General features: G+C 43.0%; 1 protein-coding gene across 2 annotated transcripts in view; it reads right to left on the bottom strand.

Annotated features, from left to right (window-relative positions):
* The window catches only part of LMO1 (LIM domain only 1), a 121174-nt gene that overhangs the window by 19510 nt on the left and 78071 nt on the right, over positions 1-23593 (bottom strand). For both annotated transcript variants that reach the window (XM_035119726.3, XM_035119717.3), the window contains exon 2: positions 17263-17476. In XM_035119726.3, the coding sequence (XP_034975617.1) occupies positions 17263-17476 (214 nt within the window). The remainder of the gene's footprint in view (positions 1-17262; positions 17477-23593) is intronic.

A 23593-nucleotide genomic window follows, 5' to 3' on the forward strand; every position in this document is an offset into this window, starting at 1 on the left:
GTATTTGAAGCTTTTGTCTCTTTCTCAAACAAAGTTAAGAGTATTTGTGCAAGACTCTGATGATCCAGAGTCTCTTTGTCCAGAGTGTTTGTGTCAGTTCTCTAACTTGCACTTTTAAATAGAACCAAGCAAAAATGGGGCAGCTGGTACAGCGGCGGAACAAGCTGATTGGGCACCTGGAGTGGCGTGTGTGGCGAGACGTATCAGGACGCTTCATGGGGTCTCCGAGGAGTCTGCCTGGCTCCTCCCACTCAGCCGCCCTACAGCTGAAGGGGAGGTAGTGGGCGGACCACTTTACTCCTACCTAAAATATTTGAGAGATTGCCTTTTCTGATGCCCCAGCAGGGAAGCCATCACTATCTTCAAAGGTTAGATATGAAGATCAATCTCTTGCATGTTTACTCAGAAATTCATCTATGTTAGCTGGATTTAGGCCTTAGGAAGTGCGTTTAGGATTCCAGCCTAAATCAATTGATATGAAAGGTCTTTATTCGCGTTAGTTTGTTGTAATGACTCTCTTGAATGGATTTTATCCTATTGTTACTTTACATTGTTTTAGCTCAAGCTGTTATCTAACTTAATGGCCGCTATAGTGAACAACAGCTTTAAGCAAACAAGTAGAAAGAGGCAATAAACAAATTTGGCAACGAAAGGGAAACAAACCCAGGGAATGACTACGCGGGGCATTTCACATCCCTCAAAAGTCATCCCACTGAAAAAGGAACCCCACAAATATTTGAACACTTCGAATCTCACATGAATTTGTTCCAACAATGTGCTTTCTGGGATTAACTGAATATGATTTCTGTCCCAAACAGAGTTGTGTAAAGGATTCTAGCCTTTACTCAGCCATGAAGCTCACCTTGGGCCAGTCCTTATTTCTCTAAACACAACCTACTTACAGGGTTGTTGTGAGGTAAAAAGGGAATAGGGAGGGCCATGCATAACACTTTCAGCTCCTTGGAGGAAAGGTGGGATATAAATTATTATTATTACTATTGCTGCTGCTGCTGAATGACTACTAACTCATCACCTCTCTGTAGGTTTTATTAATATAAATGGCCTAAATCAGTTCAGGAACAATGTAACATTGCCTCATCTTGATTTGGTTTGTGCTTTAGAAAGTATCCCTACTTCCTTTATCTTTGAAATGAGACTATACTTGTTTATCTTTAAAGGGACAGTAGTTCTATGAATACTGGGAGGTAACACACAATATGTTTATCAGACAGTTGCAAATTTGTGTTAATTTTGCCCCAATAAAATATAAGTGCCACTGATGGATGCAGCTCACTTAAATTGCATTTTCTCAGCATTTTATTGCTGAACTCATATGAATCTGTGTTACTCTTCCAAATGACCAAGTTGACAAGTTGCTTTCATCTTTGAAATCTGAATGCTACCCCTCTGATCTTTAAAATATCCACATCGGTTACCATTATAAAATAAATAAATCACTGCCCTATATCCAAATGGGGAAATTAGAAGCAAGCTAATCCTAGATTTGTTCAGAGTGCAATGCCACTCCATGTGCGAATATAAAAAAAATCCATTATTCATTAGCATCACAGTTGCGTGGAGCTCAATCTAGATTAAACAAAAAGGGGGGCAGACAGCACCATCTGCATTGTTAAACAGGCACTTTCCGTCACCCTTTGAATTAGCGGCTTCTCTAAATGGAAATGATGGGAAGTTTGGACAGATGTTCACTTAACTATTTAAATAGTCAGCTTAAGGGACATGAAAAATGTATTTGGTACTGGATTCACCTGCCTCCTTCCAGGGGCTTTGGGGGTAAGACAGTGTTAAACAGCTTTGAATGTTTGCATAAGATTTAAGGCTTATGTTCTGTCCAGCTGAAATCATGTTGCTTTTTAATGTCTGTAACAAATATAGCTCCCAGCTAGTCTGCGTGCTAATCTTGTTCTCGGCCTCGAACATTTCTTCCCACTCTTCAGTATATGAATATATCTCACTCACTCTAGCACTTCCAAGTTCAAATTGTCTTTTGTGGGAACGACACAGAAGGGTAAAGTTGCTTGCATTTAAAAATGTCCTAGGATGTTCAACGAGCAGTTAGGTAATCTAAGTGAGGTTGTCAACAGGAACTAAGGGACAGAAACTGAATACATCTGCTAGGCGTTCTAGACCGAGCTCTTTGGCATGTACAGGTTACGTTCCCAGATAATTGGTCATGACTTTCAAGATGATGTACAAGCAGTAGTTTGAGGGCAGAAAACAAGCTTTGATTTTTTCAACGCATTGGCTTGCATCCTAAAATAACTTACCTTAGATAAATTCACAGAAGGGAAGGTTTCCATGATTTTCTCCCCCTTGCAGCCACCACACACCTATAAAGCCTCTCTGGAGCCCTCTTAAACAATGTGGAATGGGGTTCCAGAGGATTTTGGGGGATGAGAAGATGGGTGAACTTCCTTAAGTCAACTTAGCTTAGGATCCAAACCTTTCTTCCTTTCTTCTCCCCCACAAGATGAGGTGAGGTGATGACCACCAACTTGGATGACTTAGGGCCTTTGGGCCTTCAGATGCTGTTGTACAACTTCCACCATCTCTAACTATTGGGATATTCTGTCTGGGGATGATGGAAGTTGGGGGTCCCAACAACATCTGAAGGTCACAGGTTCTCCTTTCCTGGATCAGTTTCAATTAGTAGTGACAGCTAAATGGTTTGCTATTTTAGTAGCAGATTTTTTTGGGGGGGGAGGGGCAACAAGAAATGATCCTCACCACACACTCCTTGTGAACTTTCTATAGGCATGCAATTGGCCAAAGCTGGTAACAGCATGTTAGAATAGAAAACTTTTATTTGAACCAGCCTTCCACAACTGATGCCTTCCAGATGTTTCAGACTATACCTCCTGTTAGTCTGAGCCAGCATGACCAATGGTTAGAAATTATGAGTTGTAGTGCCAAACATCTGGAGGACACCAAGTTGGGGAAGGCCTTCTCAACAACAAAAAAAGCCTTTTCTTATGTCCCATTCTTCCCCTAAGGATTTCATCTGCCCCTTAGATTATTATTATTTTTTGCAACTCCGTTTTCAAAAAGGGTGAAAGTGTTCGGATGTTTGCCATGTACCCACAGTTTGGTAATATCAGAAAAGCCATCCATATGTGTTCTCAAGTGAAGGAGGGGAGCATGTCTCATGATTTATATAGCCCTGAAGGCAAGGTATGTTTCCCCCCAATAAATGCATTTTCTTTTGATAACATGACCAGTTGTGCTCCTTTCCCTAGAGGATCTACAACAGGATATTGGAGGTGGTTAGGAGTGAGGGACGTCAGGATTTCTTCCAGCAATAAAAATCCTCATGACTTAAATGTATCAAAACAAGGGAGAGGATCCTCAGTCCCTGTGACACCCCCCCCCCGGTCTTTCATACAAAACGCAATCTTGTCACTCATATCAATAGAAGGCTCAGACATATTAGTGCAGTATATCATAAGATCCTCAATACTTAGCTAGCGTAATCCCAACAGGAAGAAATGAGTCAGAGACAAGAGAGGCTTTTATCAGCTTTTTAGAAACTTTTTGTAAAATAAAAGTTGGCAAGCAGCAAATTTTTAAGTACAGATTTATTTTCCCTTATGTAACGGAAGGGCCTAGCCAGCTTGTAAATAAGCTTAGGCTATGCAGATTTAAAATTTAACACAATTAAACTTTTACCCTGTGGTAGTAATTATGCTTAATGGCTCTTACTCTGAACTTAACCATGCCTATTGTCGTCAGCCAATCTGAAAGCAGGAGTTTAGCCAAGGACAATTTTCTGTAGTTTATAGGCACACTAAAATCCTGCGAGCCTAGAATCCCATTGGCTGTTGATGTCATTGTGTATAGTAAAAATTAAAGCTAATTGGCACAGAGGACTGGCAGTGAATACGAATGAATTGATGGGAGAAAATGGAATAAAAGGAAGCACGCTTAGTGGCGTGTGACTGTGGAAGGCGGCCTATTATTTAAAGACTTCTCTGTTTAGAGTAGCAATCTTTTGTACAGTAGCTTGTGCCTGTTTCAGGGGCTGCAGCTACGTCCCAAATCCATGGCGGGTGTGCAGATTTACCTAAGGTTTGCCACTTTGTCCAAAATGATGGCACAGCGAGCAGGTCCTATGATACATATGGCAAGCAGGCAGGCTTCTTCCAAGGAATAGTAATTGATTCTTTAGAAAGGCACATTAGGTTTAATGCTTTTTTGCTCCAATTAGCTTTCTTAATGAGGACAGTGTTGCTTTCAAACTCATCTCAAAGGGTGGCTTCTTTGGCCCCCTCTCAGCCCCACCTCTGAGCCTTCTGCCAGGATGCTCGCTATATCTGACACTGCCTCGTTTCTCCACTAGAACTGGAACATTCATTATGGCTCTCCACATAGCACGCCTTCCAAAAATGGCTTCTTTCTGCCATTGTGCTCTGCCCTGGCCAACATGTGCAGGAGCTGCACAAAATATAAAATAGCGGACAGCTGGCTTGCCGGTAGTATATGTGAAGAGGATCTAGGGGTCTTAGTAGACCACAAGCTTAACATGAGTCCACAGTGTGATGCAGCAGCAAAAATATCCCCAATGCTATTCTAGGCTGCATCAACAGAAATATAGTGTCCTGATCAAGGGAAGTAATAGCCCTGCTCTTTTCTACCTTGGTCAGACCATACCTAGAGTACTGTGCCCAGTTCTGGGCACCACAATTTAAGATGTTGACAAGCTGGAATGTGTGCAGAGGAGTCTTATTCAACATCTTTATCAATGACTTGGACGATGGGCTTGAGGGCATCCTGAGCAAGTTTGCAGATGACACCAAATTGGGAGGTGTGGCTAATACCCCAGATGACAGGATCACACTTCAAAATGACCTTAACAGATTAGAGAACTGGGCCAAAGCAAACAAGATGAATTTTAACAGGGTGAAATGTAAAGTTGGGCAAAAAAAAATGAAAGGCACAAATACAGGATGGGTGACACCTGGCTTGAGAGCAGTACATGTGAAAAGTATCTAGGAGTCTTGGTAGACCGCAAACTTGACATGAGTCAACAGTGTGATGCAGCAGCTAAAAAAGCCAATGCAATTCTGGGCTGCATCAATAGGAGTATAGCATCTAGATCAAGGGAAGTAATAGTACCACTGTGTTCTGCTCTGGTCAGTCCTCACCTGGAGTACTGTGTCCAGTTCTGGGCACCACAGTTCAAGAAGGATACTGACAAGCTGCAACATGTCCAGAGGAGGGCAACCAAAATGGTAAAAGGCCTGGAAACAATGCCTTATGAGGATTGGCTTAGGGAGCTGGGTATGTTTAGCCTGGAGAAGAGAAGGTTAAGGGGTGATATGATAGCCATGTTCAAATATATAAAAAGGATGTCATATAGAGGAGGGAGAAAGGTTGTTTTCTGCTGCTCCAGAGAAGTGGACACGGAGCAATGGATTCAAGCTACAAGAAAGAAGATTCCACCTAAACATTAGGAAGAACTTTCTGACAGTAAGAGCTGTTTGGCAGTGGTATTTGCTGCCAAGGAGTGTGGTGGATTCTCCTTCTTTGGAGGTCTTTAAGCAGAGGCTTGACAGGCATATGTCAGGAATGCTTGATGGTGTTTCCTGCTTGGCAGGGGGTTGGACTGGATGGCCCTTGTGGTCTCTTCCAACTCTATGATTCTATGAGGGCAACCATGATGATAAAGGGTCTGGAAACCAAGCCTTATGAAGGCGCTGGGAATGTTTAGCCTGGAAAATAGGAGACTGAGAGGAAATAGCATAGCCAATCTTCAAATATATAAAGGGTTGACACATGGAAGATGGAGGAAACTTGTTTTCTCCTGCAATGGAGGGTAGGACCCAAACCAATGGCTTCAAATTATAAGAAAGGATATTCCAACAAAACACCAGGAAGAACTTTCTGATGGTAAGAGCTATTCAACAGTGGAACAGACTCCCTTGGAAGTTGGGGGACTCTCCTTCCATGGAGGTTTTTAAGCAGAGGTTGGATGGCAATCTGTCATGGATGCTTTTATTGAAATTTCTGCATAGCAGGGGATTGGACTAGATGGCCCTTGGGGTCCCTTTCAACTCTACAGTTCTATGATTCTATGTACCTGAGATGAACAGAGCAATCATCATAGTGATATTCCAAAATATAAAATGTGATACTGCTAACAATAAATAATAATAATTTAACCACAGAAAGTGTTTCTATAACTGGACTATCTCAGTAATTGAGCAACAACAGCATCAACATCAAAAGAAATTTATGAAAGTGCCCCAATATGCAAAGATTTCAGTATGAAGAGTAATAATAAGTCTTACATAATTTCTAATTTCTTTGGTAAAGTTCAAATGGTTTTTTATAATATCTCATCTCTTTCACTATTGTGGATCTAGATATGGAATAGAAATTGTACTGGAAATACTGCATAAGACAACACATCACATTACACAGCATCTCTGAAATGGGACAAAATTTGACCTTCAATATGTGCCTGCTTAAAAGAAAACAACATTCACATGGCATATCTCTAGGGATTGACAAATCTGCCAATTTTCTGGTTTCTTTCTTTCTTTCTTTCTTTCTTTCTTTCTTTCTTTCTTTCTTTCTTTCTTTCTTTCTTTCTTTCAAAAACCCTGTTCTCCATCAAGTTCCTTATGAAAATTCTTCAGTATCTCAATCTGAATTTTTCCTAATAGGAACATTTTTGTATGTACTTTACTTTCTAGAAAATCTTCCAATGGGGGGACTTGTCAAAGACATATTAAAAATATCACAAATTTGCTACTGTAATGATGACATGCTGTCATTGATGCACTCAGCCGCTGAATCTAGTTTTCAGCAGAATCCCCATTTGCTGAACCATGGTATTTTCAAACTCCAGTTTATCAAAATTCATTGTTCATCCTCCATAGAAACACTACAGCAGCTTTTATGAAGCTCTGCCTATCCAAAGGATCTAGCGCTCCTCGGGCTGTTTGGATAAATATTTGCGTACTTAATTAACAGGACAGCAACCAATGAATTGTAGCATCAAGAAAGTCCAGAGTGTCTTGTTACGAGCTCCTTCTGTGTATGATAAAAGGTGACCTAGTTTGAGAGTCCTTTTACACTTTTCCACTCCAATGAAGAGACAGACGCACAGATGGAACAAGATACATGTGCTACCTTTTCATATTCACTCTTTGGCATATGTATGGTAAAGATCTATAAGGAAGAACACTTACTTCCCTTCTACAAAATAAATTGCACCTTTTTAGTTGTGTTAAATGGCAAAAAACAAAAGCAAGGATAGGACCCTAGGCAGCTGCCTTGTTTCATATGAGATCATTTGTCCATCTAGATCAGGATTGCCTGCAGCAGGTATGACCAACCTATGGCCTTCCAGTTGTGGTTGGACTACAAATCCCATCATCCTGTCCACTGGCCATGCTGGCTGGGACTCCAACAACATTTGCAGGGCGACTGATTAGACACCCCGACCTACATTTACTTCCAGTGGCTCTCTGGGGTTTCAGACAGGAGTCTTTCCTTGCCCTACCTAGAGATACAGTGGTACCTCAGAAGTCGAACGGAATCCGTTCCAGAAGTCCGTTCAACTTCCAAAATGTTCAGAAACCAAGGCACGGCTTCTGATTGGCTGCAGGAAGCTCCTGCAGCCAATCGGAAGGCGTGGAAGTTATGTTGGATGTTCGGGTTCCAAAGGACGTTCGCAAACCGGAACACTGACCTCTGGGTTTGCGGCATTTGGGAGCCAAAACGTTCGACTCGCAAGGTGTTTGGGATCCAAGGTATGACTGTACAGTACTGGGAATTGAACCTGAGATCTTTGGCAGGCAGAACATGTCCTCTGCTACTGATCTGTAACCCTCCCACATGTATGCTGTTTAACAGTGCCTTGCTTACCTGGATAGTATAGCAGTTTTTGCTGGCGAACGGATAGCTAATGGTTACAACCCTGGGGTCTGCTTGGAATAGTGATCACCCTTTGAGACAAGCCACCCAGAAGGGGAAGACTCTATCCTTAATAGATGAATGGGGATTGAAGCAGCAGATGTGATTCAATGTATGCAAGTGTAAAGTGAGGCACATTGGGACAAAAAACACAACCCTGACGTGGGTCCCATGGTGCCAACCAAGACAGATGGCAAGCAAAGGAGGAGGAATGAGAGGTTGGGTGTGGGAAGAGCTCAAGTGGTGACTTCGGAAAGGGTCCTGCCACAATATTGCCAGAAGATACCAGGGGTGCTGTCAGGGACTGTGCTGAGGAGGGTTGCACTGAGGAGGAAGGGTGGGAGCCTCCCCCTCCCCCTGCTCCTGATCAGGACCCTGAATCTTCCCAGGAACAGTAAGACAGTATAGATTTGGAACAGTGGTTTGCAGAGGGACATAGTTCAGAAGGCAGGAGCTGGGAAATACTGGATGGGGAACAGCTAGGAGAAGAAGCACTGGGAGAGAGAGAATTAACAGATTCACTGTCTCTGGAAAGCATTCCTCCGCCCAGCCCAAGGACAAGAACAGCTGATAAGGTGGCAGAACAGAAAGCACGGTGGTTGTGTGATCAGGTTACAAGACGCAGAAGTGACATGGGTGACTAGGGAGGAAGTGAGTAGGACCCTTAATTGGGAGCACCATCATTCCTCGGAAGGGATTCTTTGGTCTCTCGCTGTGGTCATTAAAGTTTCTAACTGGTAAGAAGATTCCTTTTCCTTTGTTCTGCTTACCTACTGCCGGGGAGGGGGTGGGGAAGCTGATTCCCTGAAGCCTGACAAGTGCCAACTTGGATAAAATATGAGAGGGACCCCAGGCAATCCCTGCCCCTCATAATCAATCACAAGACACAGTGCCCACACATCATTTGAATGACAATGCCCATCATTTGGGGTGGGGGTGGCCCTCTCAATTTTATTGGGAGCGAAGGGACCTTGGCCCCTAGGAGTTGACTCTTATGCCAATGACACGTAAGGCTAGGAGTCAGCCTCCACTCAGCTGTCCAAGATTTCCATGGTAGCTGAAGAGGCAGCTGACGAACTAGCAGGGCTGCATGCAGGTTCATCTTGCTGGCTTTCCACTGGCACCTGGCTGATCATTGGGGGAAAAGGATGCTGAACTAGATGGGCCTTTGGTCTGATATAGCAGGGCTCTCTTTATGTAAGATTCACCCTAGCCACTGTACCCTTTCAGCCATCAGTTCTCTCTTCATGCCAGAGTTTAAGAAATCAATTACTAATTTCAGACAGAAGCCGTTACATTTCAAAGCAGTAGACTCAAACCAGTGCTGATCTCAATATACAGCTTCTCATCCCTGAAGACGGAAGAATTTTACTATTGGGCACTTTATTCTCCATGTCCTGCAGAATTTGCTAGAGCCCGACTCTGTTTCTTTTGAACAAACCGTGTAACAATTTTACAAAAGAAATCCAGTAAATTTGCACAAATTTGAGTGCTTCGTTTCAACCACAGGGTTTTGGCTTGCCGGCCACAGTATTAGTATTTAGTGGGGGAGACACCTGGGGTGTAACTGCTGCAACAAGCATTAACACACAACTTGAGTTTCCCAGATGCTATGCAAACACACATGAACAGAGCAGAGGTCTCTTTGGAGAGTTTAAAAATTATCAGTAGCAAAACAGCAAGTCTGAAAGTGCCAGAGGCAGGTTGGAACATCAAACGGCTGCAAGATTTAGTCCACGCAAGCTTTTCACTTAATCACAAGGCTTTAGGAAATAATAAAAAAGTCAACTAACAAACCAAGTGCAATCTATTTTTGCCTTTAGAGTGTGGAACTTCGACTAGACGGCTTCAGTTAAGATATCATACTTTGGGGAAGGTCTTTGCTTCAAAGTTGCAGACAGTGCAATAGAACTTTTATGCGACCCATTACGCCAAAGCCAGTGTGCTCTAATGGGATGACTGCTACATCTGAGCACAGTAGAAATGGGCAGCTGTAAATTTCTGCTCAGATCTTTCGAGCTGAATGTAGGTTAAATGAAAGGAATAGGGAAATCCTTTTATAGAGATCACATTATTATAGCAGCGTCCTTGCCTTACTCTTTATCCCGGCATTGCCATTCTGATGTGGCAAACCCAAATTTCGTAGCCGAAACAAAATAAAAAAATTCCTTCCAGCAGCACCTTAGAGACCAACTAAGTTTGTCATTGGTATGAGCTTTCGTGTGCATGCACACTTCTTCAGATACCAAATTTCGTATTAAGTCTTGTAGGATAATACCACAAAAAAAGGAATGAAAAGTGCTATAGCTTCCATAGCATTGTTTAGGGAAGCATGCTTAGCACCCAAGTGAGTGGAAGACTCGCTTGAGATAAATTAAAAAGGTGATGCAAAATTCCTGCCCACATTTGTGGTGTGTGCATGTGTGAGCTACTTATCTGGAGAACTCATACAATTGCAGGGAATTCTGCAGAGAAGACAGAGTCTATTTCTTTTTCTAAAGTTTGCTGGAGAAGCTGGCCCTTGTGTTTTGGTGCTGGAATCCAGCCAGCCAGCCAGGGTGCTAACTCCACACCTTGGGACTGGGCAAGGATGACACTTTGAGAAGTAAGAAGAGTGGGACTTCCCCAATAGCTTGTTTTGAGGGTGCCTCATTATGGGAACTCAAATTTCTTGGGACCTAATCAATGATACCTCCAGATATTGGGGGGCGGGAGGGAAAATAGTCAGTACAATGAACCTCACCTTATGATTTATTAAGTGCATTTATATCACACCTTTTCTCCAAGGAGCTCAAGGTGGCATACATGGTCGTCGTCGTCGTCGTCCCCCACATTTAATCCCCACAACAACTCTGTGGTGTGCGTTAGGCTGAAGCAAGTAGGGCCAAGCAGGAATTTCAGCCCTGGTCTCCCACTCTAACCACTACACCACATTGCTTTTGCTTCCTCTGAAATTCTACCCAGAAAGCTGGATGGGGTCATTTAGTCCCTGCCGCTTGCTACACCAAACCATGGAAGGTATTGTGCAAAAAAAAAAAAGAAGATGTTGGGCTTGTTTTCACCTACCCACATGTGTCGTTAAGTGGCTGTGTGTCAATGGCATCCATTGGGACTGCTAGGGCATAATGCAGGAGGCCAGCAGTAAGGGGAGCCAGAGCCAATGGCAAGCAGAGTCAACTGCTTTGAGCCTTGTTCCCATCTTCCTTCCTGATGAGTTCAGTGCAACACTGAGACTGAGGATGAAGCTGGCAGCCAGTGCTACCCCCTAAACTGGTTGTAAGAAAGAAGGCAGGCAGGTGTGTGTGTGTGGGGGGGGGCTAGTTGGAGATGCACAGAGGTTAGTGGAGCAGTGCTTATTTTGCCCTAATGGACCCCACCCCCTTCATGTATGGTTCTTGTTTTTACCCTCTTATGTAGATGTACATCTTAAAAAATATGAACAGATTGATCACCATCTTCTTTTGGGAAGTTACATTAATGATATTTCCATCAAAATTCGAAAGGCTGGTGCTTTCTATTTAAGAGTTCACTATTCCTGTCCAGCGGTATTTGCTGCCAGTGGCCACAAAACACAACATCTATTTGTGGAAGAAGCACCGTTTGCCTTAAAACACTTCTTGGCTTTACCAAAGTCCTTTCCTGAACACAGAAGCTGCAGTCACTTGTATTCATCACTTTGACAGAGTCACTTGAGTTTGACGAGTTTGGCATGCGTACATGCGACATTCAGGGTCTATGTGCAGATCTGTGGTCTGACCATTTAATTTTGTTCCGCCGCCCTTGCCTCAAAATGGTAGCCCGCTGAAAACTAGGTATTCCCGAGAGCAGCTCTTCTCTGGGTAGAAACAGCACACTTCCAAGAACCAAGGTCTTACTTTGCACAGACAGCAATCAAAGGAGACACTGCAGGTACTGTAAACACCTTTCACCCACAGAATGCATGAAGCACTTTGGAAACTGAAACAGGATGTCCACAGAGCGGTTGCTGAGGATAGACGAAAATACAGGCTACTGCACTATGCAACTGGCTGAGGGTAGGAAACACAGAGCATTGCTGTTGAGCTACAGTCATGGTTCTTGAGCAATAAAACGTATCTTCTCAGGACATGCAGCTAATGGCTAGGATGGCTCTCCTCGTCACAGAAAGAAAGCCAACCCATCATTTCTTTAGTATATACCTTAAGAACTGCCTTCCTCAGGTTACCTTGGGTACCACCTGAGCCCTTATATCCTAGCTCAGTCACTGAGGGTTCATCCATGCCTCTATTTGCCCCACCGTCTTTCCCCAGGGAAACCTATAGTTTAGCAGTGAATCAGAACAAATGGCAATCGGCTATTTGTTCTGATTTAGAGTTAAAGAGCGGGTTTTTCAGGGGAAAGTGGTGGGGCAAAGGCAAACCGCTCAGACCCATGCTTTCTAGGCATGGGGCAAGTGTGGCCAAGCCCTGAGATCATCCAAAAGAATGCTGTTAGTTGTCCCCCATGTTACCAGTAGGAGACCTTGGACTCAGCTATATACAGCTGCAAATAAAACATTTTAAACGTGTTGTAAAGTGCAAAATACAAATGCGATACTAGATGGCGAAGGTGAGCTCAATATATTTTTCAATACGGTTTTTAAAAAAGAATTTTCACAGCAGTTTTTTAATTTCAGTGGTGGCCTGTGCAATGCCAAAATATAGCACCCTCCACTCTGAGGCGTCTCACCCAATGCAACTGAATAGGCCCCCAAATCTGTGCTCCCTCAGATCCGCCTCTGATGTTACAGACCCCTGACTGGCTTCAACTTGTTCTCAGGCACTGAGTGCTGCTAGTCCAATGCCATGGAACACTCTTCTGGCACAGATCTGGCAGACAATCCTTACCTTTGGACAGTTGGGCATCTCTTGAAGAACTTTTTAGAACACCAGGCCCTCGCAGTCATTTAAAACCTTTTTGATTAGTGAGTCATTTAATGATTGTTTTGTACTGTTTTAGTGGCGTTTTATGTTTTTTTGTATACATATATGGCTGTACACTGCCCTAATATTTTATGAGGTGGAGGTGTGTGTGTGTGTATACTTTTGTTAAATGAATAAATACCAATTTATTTGAATATATAGATGTTAGAAGAACTTAAAATGCTGATGAATTTTCATTAGTGTTTTTTAATAAATAAATAAATAAATAACAATCTAATGTGGAAATGTGGAGAACTGAATTTAAGACTGGGAAAATGGGGAACCAAAACTGACAGATTTGCCTATTCCCTAGCTGCCCTACCAGACACTGTCTTTGTTTGCAGAATATTAGCAGCATGGGCACCAGCAGCCACAACCATTAGATCTCCCTATATCACAAACTGCTCAAGAAACTGTGCCTTGTGCTTTCTAGCTGTTTTACTTGCCTCCTTGTTTCTGGATATAACGGCAGCTTTATGTAAAGGCTCTGAAACTCCATCTCAACCGGCATATTTGCCTGCTAATGTAAATTTAAATGTTAACCTTGAGAATGCAACTACTAATTTTCTTTGGGAGCCTCTATTTCTGTCCTGAATGGAACAAGCTTTACAAGGCATTTGACGTTCCAATAATGTGCCACTCAGCCATTTAGAGGCATTGTCAGAATACAGAGATGTGTATCCCCCTGCCTTTCCTTCCTATTCCTGCCTTCCCTTTAATTGCAATGAGCCAAAATACAAAAAAATAATTCTGGTGACTGGAACTGAGGTCGGCTAAGGCTGGCAGGAAAGGAACACCAGACCCTCTGAAATCGTATCGTACAACCTGAACCGCAGCCGTGACATGGTTCACGGTGATTGTTTACATGCATCAGTACAAGAAGCCCCTCCAAAGTATTTATTCGAACAAATAAAATGGACGTTTGCATAAATCTATGTTCAGATAGCAGCTCTGTGAGGTTCATTTACAATAGCTCCTACAAGAAAGAGCGAGGAGTTATTCATAACATTCAAAAAGGCATTGGGCGGAATCCAGGAAAAGCTAGTTGCGACTACTGAAATGGGACTTGGCTGTGATGAACTAAAATCCTATTTATTTCCGTGAGTCTCAACTGTGACAAGTTTTTGTTGGGTTGTGGGGCCATAGCTAATAATCAACCAACCATAATTCCATTTGATAGCTAAGAAGAGCGATGCAAATGACACTCAAAACAGAAGGAGGGGGAGTATGCATGTTGAGATCAAACATCTCTACGAAAAAAGGAGACTTGCAGATCTTGCCTCACACAAGAAGCAGGGCAAGTGGAGGCACAAGTCCCTCTTACGGTTGATGTCCTCTACTTTCCTGAAATGCCAGCAGCTTCTTCATTGCAAACCAGTGTGGTGTAGTGGTTAGGAGTGGTGGGCTAGGACCTGGGAAACCAGTGTTCAGGTCCCCACCCAACCATGAGGCTCACTGGGTGACCTTAGCAAAGTCCCCATTCCTCAGCCTACAGGGTTGTTGCAAGGGAGGAAATGGGAAGGAGAAGAAGCATATATGTCTCCTTAAGCTTCTTGGAGGAAAAGCAGGATCCTAATGTTACATTAAAACAAAAAAATAGACAAAGATGCCAGAAGATGAGAGCCAGTGTAGTATAGGTACCAAGGGACTGGTTTGTGCAGAAATGGTTTACATTTGCCTATTGAGAAGACGGTAGTCTTCCTCAGGGTGGAGTGTTCAACAAGCCTTTGATTGATGAGTCCTTTTCCCAGATTGCATCTGTACTGGAAGTATTTTCAAACTGTTTTTATATATATGGAATTGCTTTCAAATGTTTGCATTGTTATTATATGTCACATTGTTTTAAACTCTTTTATGTATTGAACTGTTTTTTTTTTTTACATTTTTCTTGTTTTACGGCTCTGTTTTATAAATGTATATTTTATTGCTGTAATCCGTTCTGGGACCTTATGGTACAGGCCAGGTAAGAAATCTAATAAAGCAAGCAAACAAACAAGAGGCGACATTTTAATTCCATACAGTGCTATGATTCTAATTATACCCAAAGGTAAGGGTTTGAGACCTTTCTGAGGGCTGATTTAAAATGAGGGGGAGTGGACATTTTAGTATGCCAAGGCTGCATTTCCCCTCCAAATCTGTGGTGATGATTTCTATCTGGAAAGAGTCAAGGAGATTTGCAGCCCTAGTCTTGATACTGAAGGCCAAGGTGATGATGCAAAAGATACAAGCTAACAGGGGTCACACCTCCAGATGTCAGTATTTTGCAGGAGGGATTCCAGTGCAAACCGGAAAGGTAAGTTTGCTCAATTAAAGCAGGTTAAAGGACTCTGTCGCCACGGAGCAACAAATCTATTTAAGAAACAAACAATTTTTTATGGTTAGGAAAGTGACAGGAAATGCACTGAAAAGTGTGACCAGAACTAATGATCAACAGAAAGATGTATAACCACTGTGCAAACAAAGGAGAATGGCTGCTTGATAAAGACTGGCCGTGGTCTAACCTCTGCGTAAGCTTTGTGCAAGCAAATCAGGACGGATGCTCAATAAGTAAGTCACCTGCGGAAGCCCATAGTCTTGAGTGCTACCCATTTATGCCTTTGAACTGGAGCTGGAACCAGGCCACCTTCCCTCACTTTTGCCTATGCTGGCATGACAGCTAATAGCTGATTCCGCTGCAGTCCCTTGCGTGCCACCTGAAAGGACAGAGAGCTCCCAAATCCCAAAGCTCTGGTACAAAGCTATGCTGGCATTTTGTAGGAGTAAAGGGAATGGCGTGTGTACGTGTGAATGCATTTGAAATGGCAAGAGGGCTTGAGCGGGACAGTCCCGTTCCACTTGCCCTACACAGGATGATGCCTCATCAGCTACAGCACGGCAGGCCTCTGCGCCAGGGACCAATGCCCTGTTGCAGTGGACTAAGAGTGCCGGGGATACTTTTCAAATGGTAATTGAAAGCTTTTCTGCCATATGGGTTTTTTTTTTAAAAAAAACCCACCTCTGTTATCCTACATGGATACAGCATCATATTTAACAAATTTACTGAGCCCCGCGAGAAAGCTGAAGGAGCCATTCAAGCCCACCTAATCCACGCCACGGGGCTAAGAATGATTCAATGCATATAAAACACCTCCAGCGAAAGTTTATCCACACACTTTGTATAGGCTTGGTTCACACGATAGCTGCTGAGGTGGAAAATGGCAGTTTTGGAATTTGGAAAGCAGTGTCAGGTAGGACCGTTTACAAGAGCTGCATTATTATCCAGCCCGTATCTGGAAGCAAGGTAAAACCATTGTAAGGCACGCATACCTTTCCTTTATTTCATGATACTATGAATACAGCCTTTCGTACAGTCTGTGCCATTTTTCTAGAAAAAGAGGAGCCGAAACTCATCATGAACATCTCCCTCATTCTCTTAGAATGGCAATGGTGCCCCTCTGAGAGGTGCTGGAGTTGAGTTCTGACAAGTTCCGGCTGGGGAAAAAAAAAGCCCTGCCTATAGCAAGGGGATTGGGAAGACATGGTCCCCGTATATTGCACCCCATACCCATTTGAGTATTTTTGTAGCTCATTATTTCTATTATCTGAGTATCAACCCCATAGTATTTTTGTTGCTGAATTTCACAGGAAACTGATTGTATCTCAGTTGTTACTAATTATGAGTAAAGCTTATGCACTTATTTTACTTTTACTCCCCTCACTGCAGGAAAAAAGTAAGCAGTGAAGGGGGAGATTGGTTTTTTGAGCGTGGGAATTCTCCTCTTTACCATGGGCGAGAAAAACGACCTTTTGAAGGTTTCTCAGGATCACGGGGAATTCTGCATTCAAATAACTGAGGGATTCCCCTTTGGTTGCTCAGTACTTATGCAATTTGGGGCAAAAGAAGGGCAAAGGAGGGAATGTTTGCAATCCCAATTCATCTCCCCAATCCCTAGCAACTTTGGCCAAAAGAAATGAGACATAAATAAGGTCCAACAGGCTTTCTATTTCACTTTATTGCTAAAAGTCTAAGCATAATTTCCTTTGAAGGTGCATCAGAATAGAAAATTAATTGGGTAAGGAACTTAGGGTGTGAATGCATTTCATGTGTCTTTTGTTATTTAAATATCAGTTGGGAGCTGTTGAGGGGGGGGGCAAGTATAACCCTTTCCTCCTGTACTATGGTTCCAACAAAAAATACCCCACCAAATTTATTCTTCCCGAGAAGTTGACATAGGTTTGTTTTGTGGGGGTTGGTCTTCTTTGTACAGGTACGCCACAGATTTTCCAAAAGGGAAAAAAAGTAAACAAACAATAGAGGTACGTCTTAAATGCCACTGGCATTAAGAAAGCAGTTTGTCGTGTGAGATGCTTATAAGCAGGTGTGGCATAAAACCTAACTTACCTCAGGTAATCTCTGCGGCAGAGAATGAGATTTGCCTTTGTGTAAAGTGTTGATCCAACCTCTCCCAGGCGACAGTCGCAGCAGGCACACTTTAGACAATCTTCATGCCAGTACTTATCCAAGGCCTTCAGAAGGTATCGGTCCTTAATCTTCCGGTTGCAGCCAGCGCAGCCCTTTTGCTTCCCTTTCGGCTGGACGGATAACATTGGCACACCTATGAACAACAAAGCACACCTATGAGGACGTTACAGGTAAAGATACTGAGCAGGTTCCTGCTAGCTCTATGCAGAAATTCCCAGTACTGAACGCTGACAGGTTCTTGCTGTTTTCTAGGCAGCTTGTCCACTAAGTGAACAGATAACCTGAGTCCCGGTTTTTTGGTCCGAGCAGCACCATTAGTTGCAGGGATATGGCCGTAATTTGCCCCCTAACCAAACTGGCTTGACACCATGGATTGAGCTGAGGTTAACCTCTCTGCTACCTCTACTGATTCTTCTGCCTAACTTCCAGAACTACTCCAGTGAGTCTGATCCAAAAGCTTCATTAAGGAAAAAGAAATACATTTCAGAAGACAGGCTTTATGCAGACACAACAGACTTTATTTTTTGTTGATTGGCATGATCAATTTGTTGCAACTTTTTGAAAAATCGGCAAAATAAAATAGAACAAGGAAAAAGAGGTTAAGTAGCCTCTCCCGTTGATCAGGGAACCAAGAGCTGCTGGGATGTTGCACCTCTTGCCTCTCAAGATAAACATCATTGCAAGGAGAACACCAGCCTGGCCCTCTTCATTGGCCAGAGAAGGAAAAGCTGCAGTGAGAAGCTGAAAGGCAGCAACAGTGGCCTACGAGCTGAGGCAGGGCCACTGAGCCACTTTCTGGATGATCTCGGTGCTGTTGTACCTTACCTGGACAAGGCTGGGGTGGCTGGGGCTGCACAGCCTGTCCAGGTAGCTGGAGTCAACACAAGTATTGGGGAGTGGGCAGCTTGGCAGCTTCACCCAGGGCTGCTACTGAAAGGCAGTTATGCTAAGGAGGCCAGAAGCGAATTCTTCAAGCATCTGACAATGTTTGGCCACGGTCAAGTAACAGTTGGCCAGCTAACAATATCTGGTCAATTGACTGGCATGCTAATCCTAGATGCTTCCCTGGAGCTTCAACCATCAAGGTCAATTGCTGGATCTTGGTCATTACCTGAAGCTGCTTCCGAATGTAGTGATAGAGTAGTATACCTCTCAGTATGTCACAAGAAAAGGTATCACATGGGCATTCTACAAGAACGGACCTTTTCTGCAGTGGCTCCCCGTTTGTGGAATGCTCTCCCCAGGGAGACCCGCCTGGTGTGTTCATTATGCTCCTTTAGGTGTCAGGCAAAAACATTTCTCTATAACCAAGCCTTTGGGCTGATTAAATATTCTATGGCATTTAAAATGTGTTTCTGGGAGGGGGCTTTGGCTTGTTGGTTTGTTGGTTTTATGTATTTTGTGTTCTCTTTCTGTATTTTTATGTTGCGATTACTTTATGATTACTTCTCTTGCCCCCAGTAGCAGAAGTCTGTGCTCCTGAATATTTAGGATCCATCAATATCCCTGTTAAAAATGCTTGTTTCCTTGCACTAAAAACAAACTCAACCCCAATGCACTTATTTGGCCTGAGATGAGGAGAGAAGGAAATGGTTGCTAGTAGGATAATCAAAGGAAAAACTCTCTTGCCAAGTTGAAGTAGTTTTCAGACCAAAGCAGGATATATTATGGAATTATTAACAGACCCTTAACCATAGTGGTTCTAGTTAATCCCGCTATAGCAAGTGACATTTTATGCTTTCCTTAAAAGCAAGGGTGACCTGAGGGTAGCAAATGCTCAACACATAAAAACCGCCACTCTTACAGTAATAATTGCTTTGTCAGAACTGCAAGCGGACAACAACAGCACTTAAGACACTTCAAGACAAACAGGGAGGTATTGATCCATTCGTTATCAAAAATGGCCTCAGTACTATGGAGACAGGTCAAGTAATGTTCAAAAACCCTTGAGACTTAAAAGGAGCCCTCTTCACTGAGCCTGCTGGAGTCACAAAAATCCACTTTCAGTGTTAATGCCAGCAACTTTTGACTTTTTTTTTTTTAAAAAAAAGCCTACCAAACTCATATTACTAAGGAAAAATACAACCATGTTCTCAAAAGACAGCACACAATCAATAGTGCCACTCAAAATATGTCTGTGACTCGAAATATATGGATGCATGCATAGGCATTACACAAGATCTCCCCTGGGTAGCTCCCTGTTATTATTTATTTGTCAACTGTGTGTATCCTACTCTTCCGCTAAGGAGGTCAGAGTTGCACACAGGATCTAGAGAGGTTTGAAGAATTTGTCCTTTGCAAACTCTTCCGATGAACTGACCTGATCCACAGATACCAGAGTAAGATGTGGATCAGCGTGCCATTATCCTTCAGATTTCATTCCACCCTGGATGTAGTTCTTGTGCTAAAAAATGCATTTACCCAGCCATTACCAGACTGGAAATGCTCTTGCTTGCTGGGATCATATTTTACTGACAATTATTCATTTTTACTGAGTTCTGTTGTGTTTTATCATTGGTATTTCTCTTTTGTAAATGAAAAGCTTTTATAATAGCAATAATAATTATAAGAAATCCATATTTTCAGATAAAATATGTTTGAATACGCATACTTTTGAGTAAATAATAAGTTTAGAAATGCGTCTTTTGTGGCAATACTTCACAAATACATACTTTGATGCAGATTGTTCTTTTTTAAAAGCTTACACGTGTATGTGTTAATGTGCAAATGGGACAGAACAGACTTAGGAACGTGAAGGGCGAAGAGGCTGATCCATTGATCCCCAGCAGTATCCCATTTTATCCTATGATGCAGGTTGGACTGAAACATATTGCCTCATGACCACGCAGTCAGCTCCAAGGCTGTATGGGAAGCTGAATCCAACTTTCCCTTAGCTGAGTTCATCAGTCTACCCTCTAACTGTACAGCTATGGTCTGCTTATGGATGACTTTGTCCATGTATATTTAGGCATGATCCCAAGTAAATTAGCTTAAAAGTTCCACTGAAATCAATAGGAGTTATTTTCAATTAAATCTGCTTTGGAAAGGACTCAGGAGTCCATTTGCAGTTGCATTGCTGCATTTACGGTGATATTCAATAATTTCAGTTTGGCTAATAAAACCAACAGCCCATTTCCCACAGAGGATGGTCTTCAATTAGACGGCCTACTGGGTGTCTTCCAATTCTAAGACTCCCTCCATATGAGACCAATAGGGAAGTGGAAAATGCTGAGACAGGACTTGAGACTGGACAAAGAACATTGCCTGCCCCTCATTGGTTGCATCAGTTACCACCAGAACCGCTACATGGACAGCTGAGGGATGGCAAGGCTGGGACAAGACACTCCAAAGCTATTGACCCAAGAAGTGTCCATGTAAAGGAACAAATGCTTTCTTACTTCTCACAGTTGAACCCAAGGTATGTCTAACATGGGCCACTTTGTAGAGTCAGACTTTATGAGATTGAAATCCAGTTCAATAAATAAAACCCAGCAAGCACAGAGCCGTACAGTATAGGGATTGGAATTTTTGTTAGGAGTAGAGTGAGATATGCCACATTTCTCCAAAGCTAAGAGTGCAGCCATCCATAACAAAATGAAACAAACAAAAACAGGGTTGCTGTGCACCCCAAATGGGAGGTGTAATCCAGTTCATATTTTGTCTTGGCAACATCTTGCAGTGATAAATTGCCTCCCAGTGGCACCAAAATCTGTGGGGTAGGAGTAAGAAAGCACTCAGTATGACGACTTCGGAGCATGTGGTGAGTTTTATTTATGGGCTAGATTTTTATCCCACCCCTTTTGAAAGGTCAGGGCAGCACCCTCACAACTGCTAGACGTCTCAAACACACACACTGATCTCGATGATGCCTCCCTCTCCTTGTCTCCCCTGAACAGAAAACATGGCTTTTTGGGATGCTTTCAAATATTTATGGGGCAGCCCCTGCCATTTGCACGGCGTAGCAGACAATGGCTGCAGAGCAAGGCAGCAACATTTCAAGGGCAAAGGGTCACCAACAGGACTGATCCACCAGCCTTCAGAAGGCAGCAGAAGGTACTCGGGGAAATTTTTTGAAGCCATGTATTCCCTCCAGCCAGTGTCCAAGTTTTTGGCTTTACCTCTGCCTCACCTGAACACGACTACAGCATCTATATCTGCTACTATGCAAAGCGGTACCACAATTATAGCCCACTTCCTTGGGAGCCCACCTGCGGCAGGACGGTTGTTTGGAAGCGAGGATTTCATCAGCTGTAGCTTATAATGCAATATATGCCTACTGAAAATCTCTCTTCAAACAAACACAACTTTTTAAAGGTGCACTAGCTTTGTTTCCTTTTGTATTGGGCACCCTACTCAAAGGTATAAAACTCTTTTCTGTTACCAGAGAAGTGGCTCGCCCACAGAAGATCTTGGGTTTCACTTCCAAATTTTGTTCACCTTTTGTTACTTCCCCAAAATAGATTTGTTCCCCCTCGGAATCTAAATTTTTGACACCTTTTCCGTTTGGGGTGTGGGGGAAATGCAGTAAGCGCTTGAGTCAACTCTTTGAGAGGTAACAGGCTGTCTAATTTCAACATCCTGAAATGCTTCATTATTCAAATCATCCCACCCCCTCCTCATCCAGTTTGAGACACGTTTTGGGAGGGCTTCTCGACTCCTGTCAAGTGAATCAGCATTTTGGCAATTTCTTCCAAATCTGGAATAAAATCTCATTTCAAAATGTCAACAAATTGCATGCAGGGGAGCGAGATCCATTTTCAAAACAGAAGCTTTAGTGGAAATATTCGGTTTCATTAGCTAGGTTTGGAAAGGAAAAGAGAAAATAGTTGCCGGGATGACAGTCATGCACCCAATACAAGTTGCCGCCAGTGCTGTGTTGTGCTGCTGAAGTTCATATAGGCTGAAATGCTCCATGTTATGTCAAAGGGCATGAGGGGATCTTTCCTAGTCTGGGTATAGTATTATTGAGGGCCTTCTCCGTGACTCTTACCAGACTCTGGAACTCCCTCCCTGGAGAAGCTAGACCTGCTCCCTCCTTGTTGTCCTTCACCAGCGAGTGAAGAACCTCTTGTTCCAACACACTTTTGGAAACTGACCGCTTTTTAATGAAAGGGCTGGGAGAAGAGGAGCCTAGCAAAGCTCCATCACTCTCTCACTCTCTCTCTCCTCTACCCAGAGAAGCAAAAGGCATTAACAGAAATTCAAGCCAGGTAAAAAACCTCAAGGAGGGTGTGGAGGGGCTGCGAAGGAGATCAGCTAGAGAAAGTTAGAAGGCTGCATTCAGCCCATGGGCCTGTGAGTCCAGAAACACAAGTTATGGATGGCATTAAACTAGGTTAAGGCTGTGACTACAGTTGTTTAATTTCCCTTTGTACACACACACAAGAGCCTTAATGACAGACAGCGGAGAATTTCCAACATGTGTAAATGTGAGTGGACATAAAATAGCTGTAGTTTTACCCTTGGGAGATTGTCACACCTTGACTATGACTTTTTCTATAAAATTGTGACTGGCATGTACCTTCACTTTCTCCCCCCTCCCCCCTCCCAATATAATAAAGACATCAATCCACAAAAGTCTCCTTTTAGAACAAATGATAAAAAGCTGAATTAGAACAAGAGAAGGAAATACTTTTAAGAAGGCGGAAATTGGTCATAGGCAGGTTTCTTGCCTCCAACATACCTGGCAGACAAAAACAATTCAGATTCTTTACTATCTATTTTAGAGACACAATGGTCTTCAGAAAGGCTTATGAGACAGGTAAAAGAGGGACACTTTCTGATTTTTCTTCTTCTCCCTTCTAGTTATTCGTGAAAAAGATCTCTCTCTCTCTTTTTGCAGTTATCTTTGCAAGATAAAACACACACACAGACACATTTGGTCAGTTTTCAGCAGGGGGTTTTCTAATGAAAAAAAGCAACCGTTTCAGAGATCATATGATGTTCAAAGCCGCTATTCCCACTCAGATAATAACGAGCAAGGTCAACCCGTGCCAGTCGGGTTCAGTTTTTTGAAATTGCATTTTGGTCTGGAATGCTTTTCTCCCCGACACCCCAACCAATCTGGAGATGGAACAAATAGAGATGTAGAAAAGTTGGGGCCGTAATTAGCTGGAAACTGGTTGATGTGGGAGGGCACTGCGAAACAAATTTCCAAACTGCCGGCATTCATCACTGCGGATTTGTGTGGCAAATAACAAGCGAACATTGTCTCTGTGGCATTGTAACTTTCCAGTCCCACGCCTTTGGA

This window comes from Zootoca vivipara, chromosome 1, assembly GCF_965207765.1.
Source record: "Zootoca vivipara chromosome 1, rZooViv2.hap1.1, whole genome shotgun sequence".
Lineage (NCBI taxonomy): Eukaryota > Metazoa > Chordata > Lepidosauria > Squamata > Lacertidae > Zootoca > Zootoca vivipara.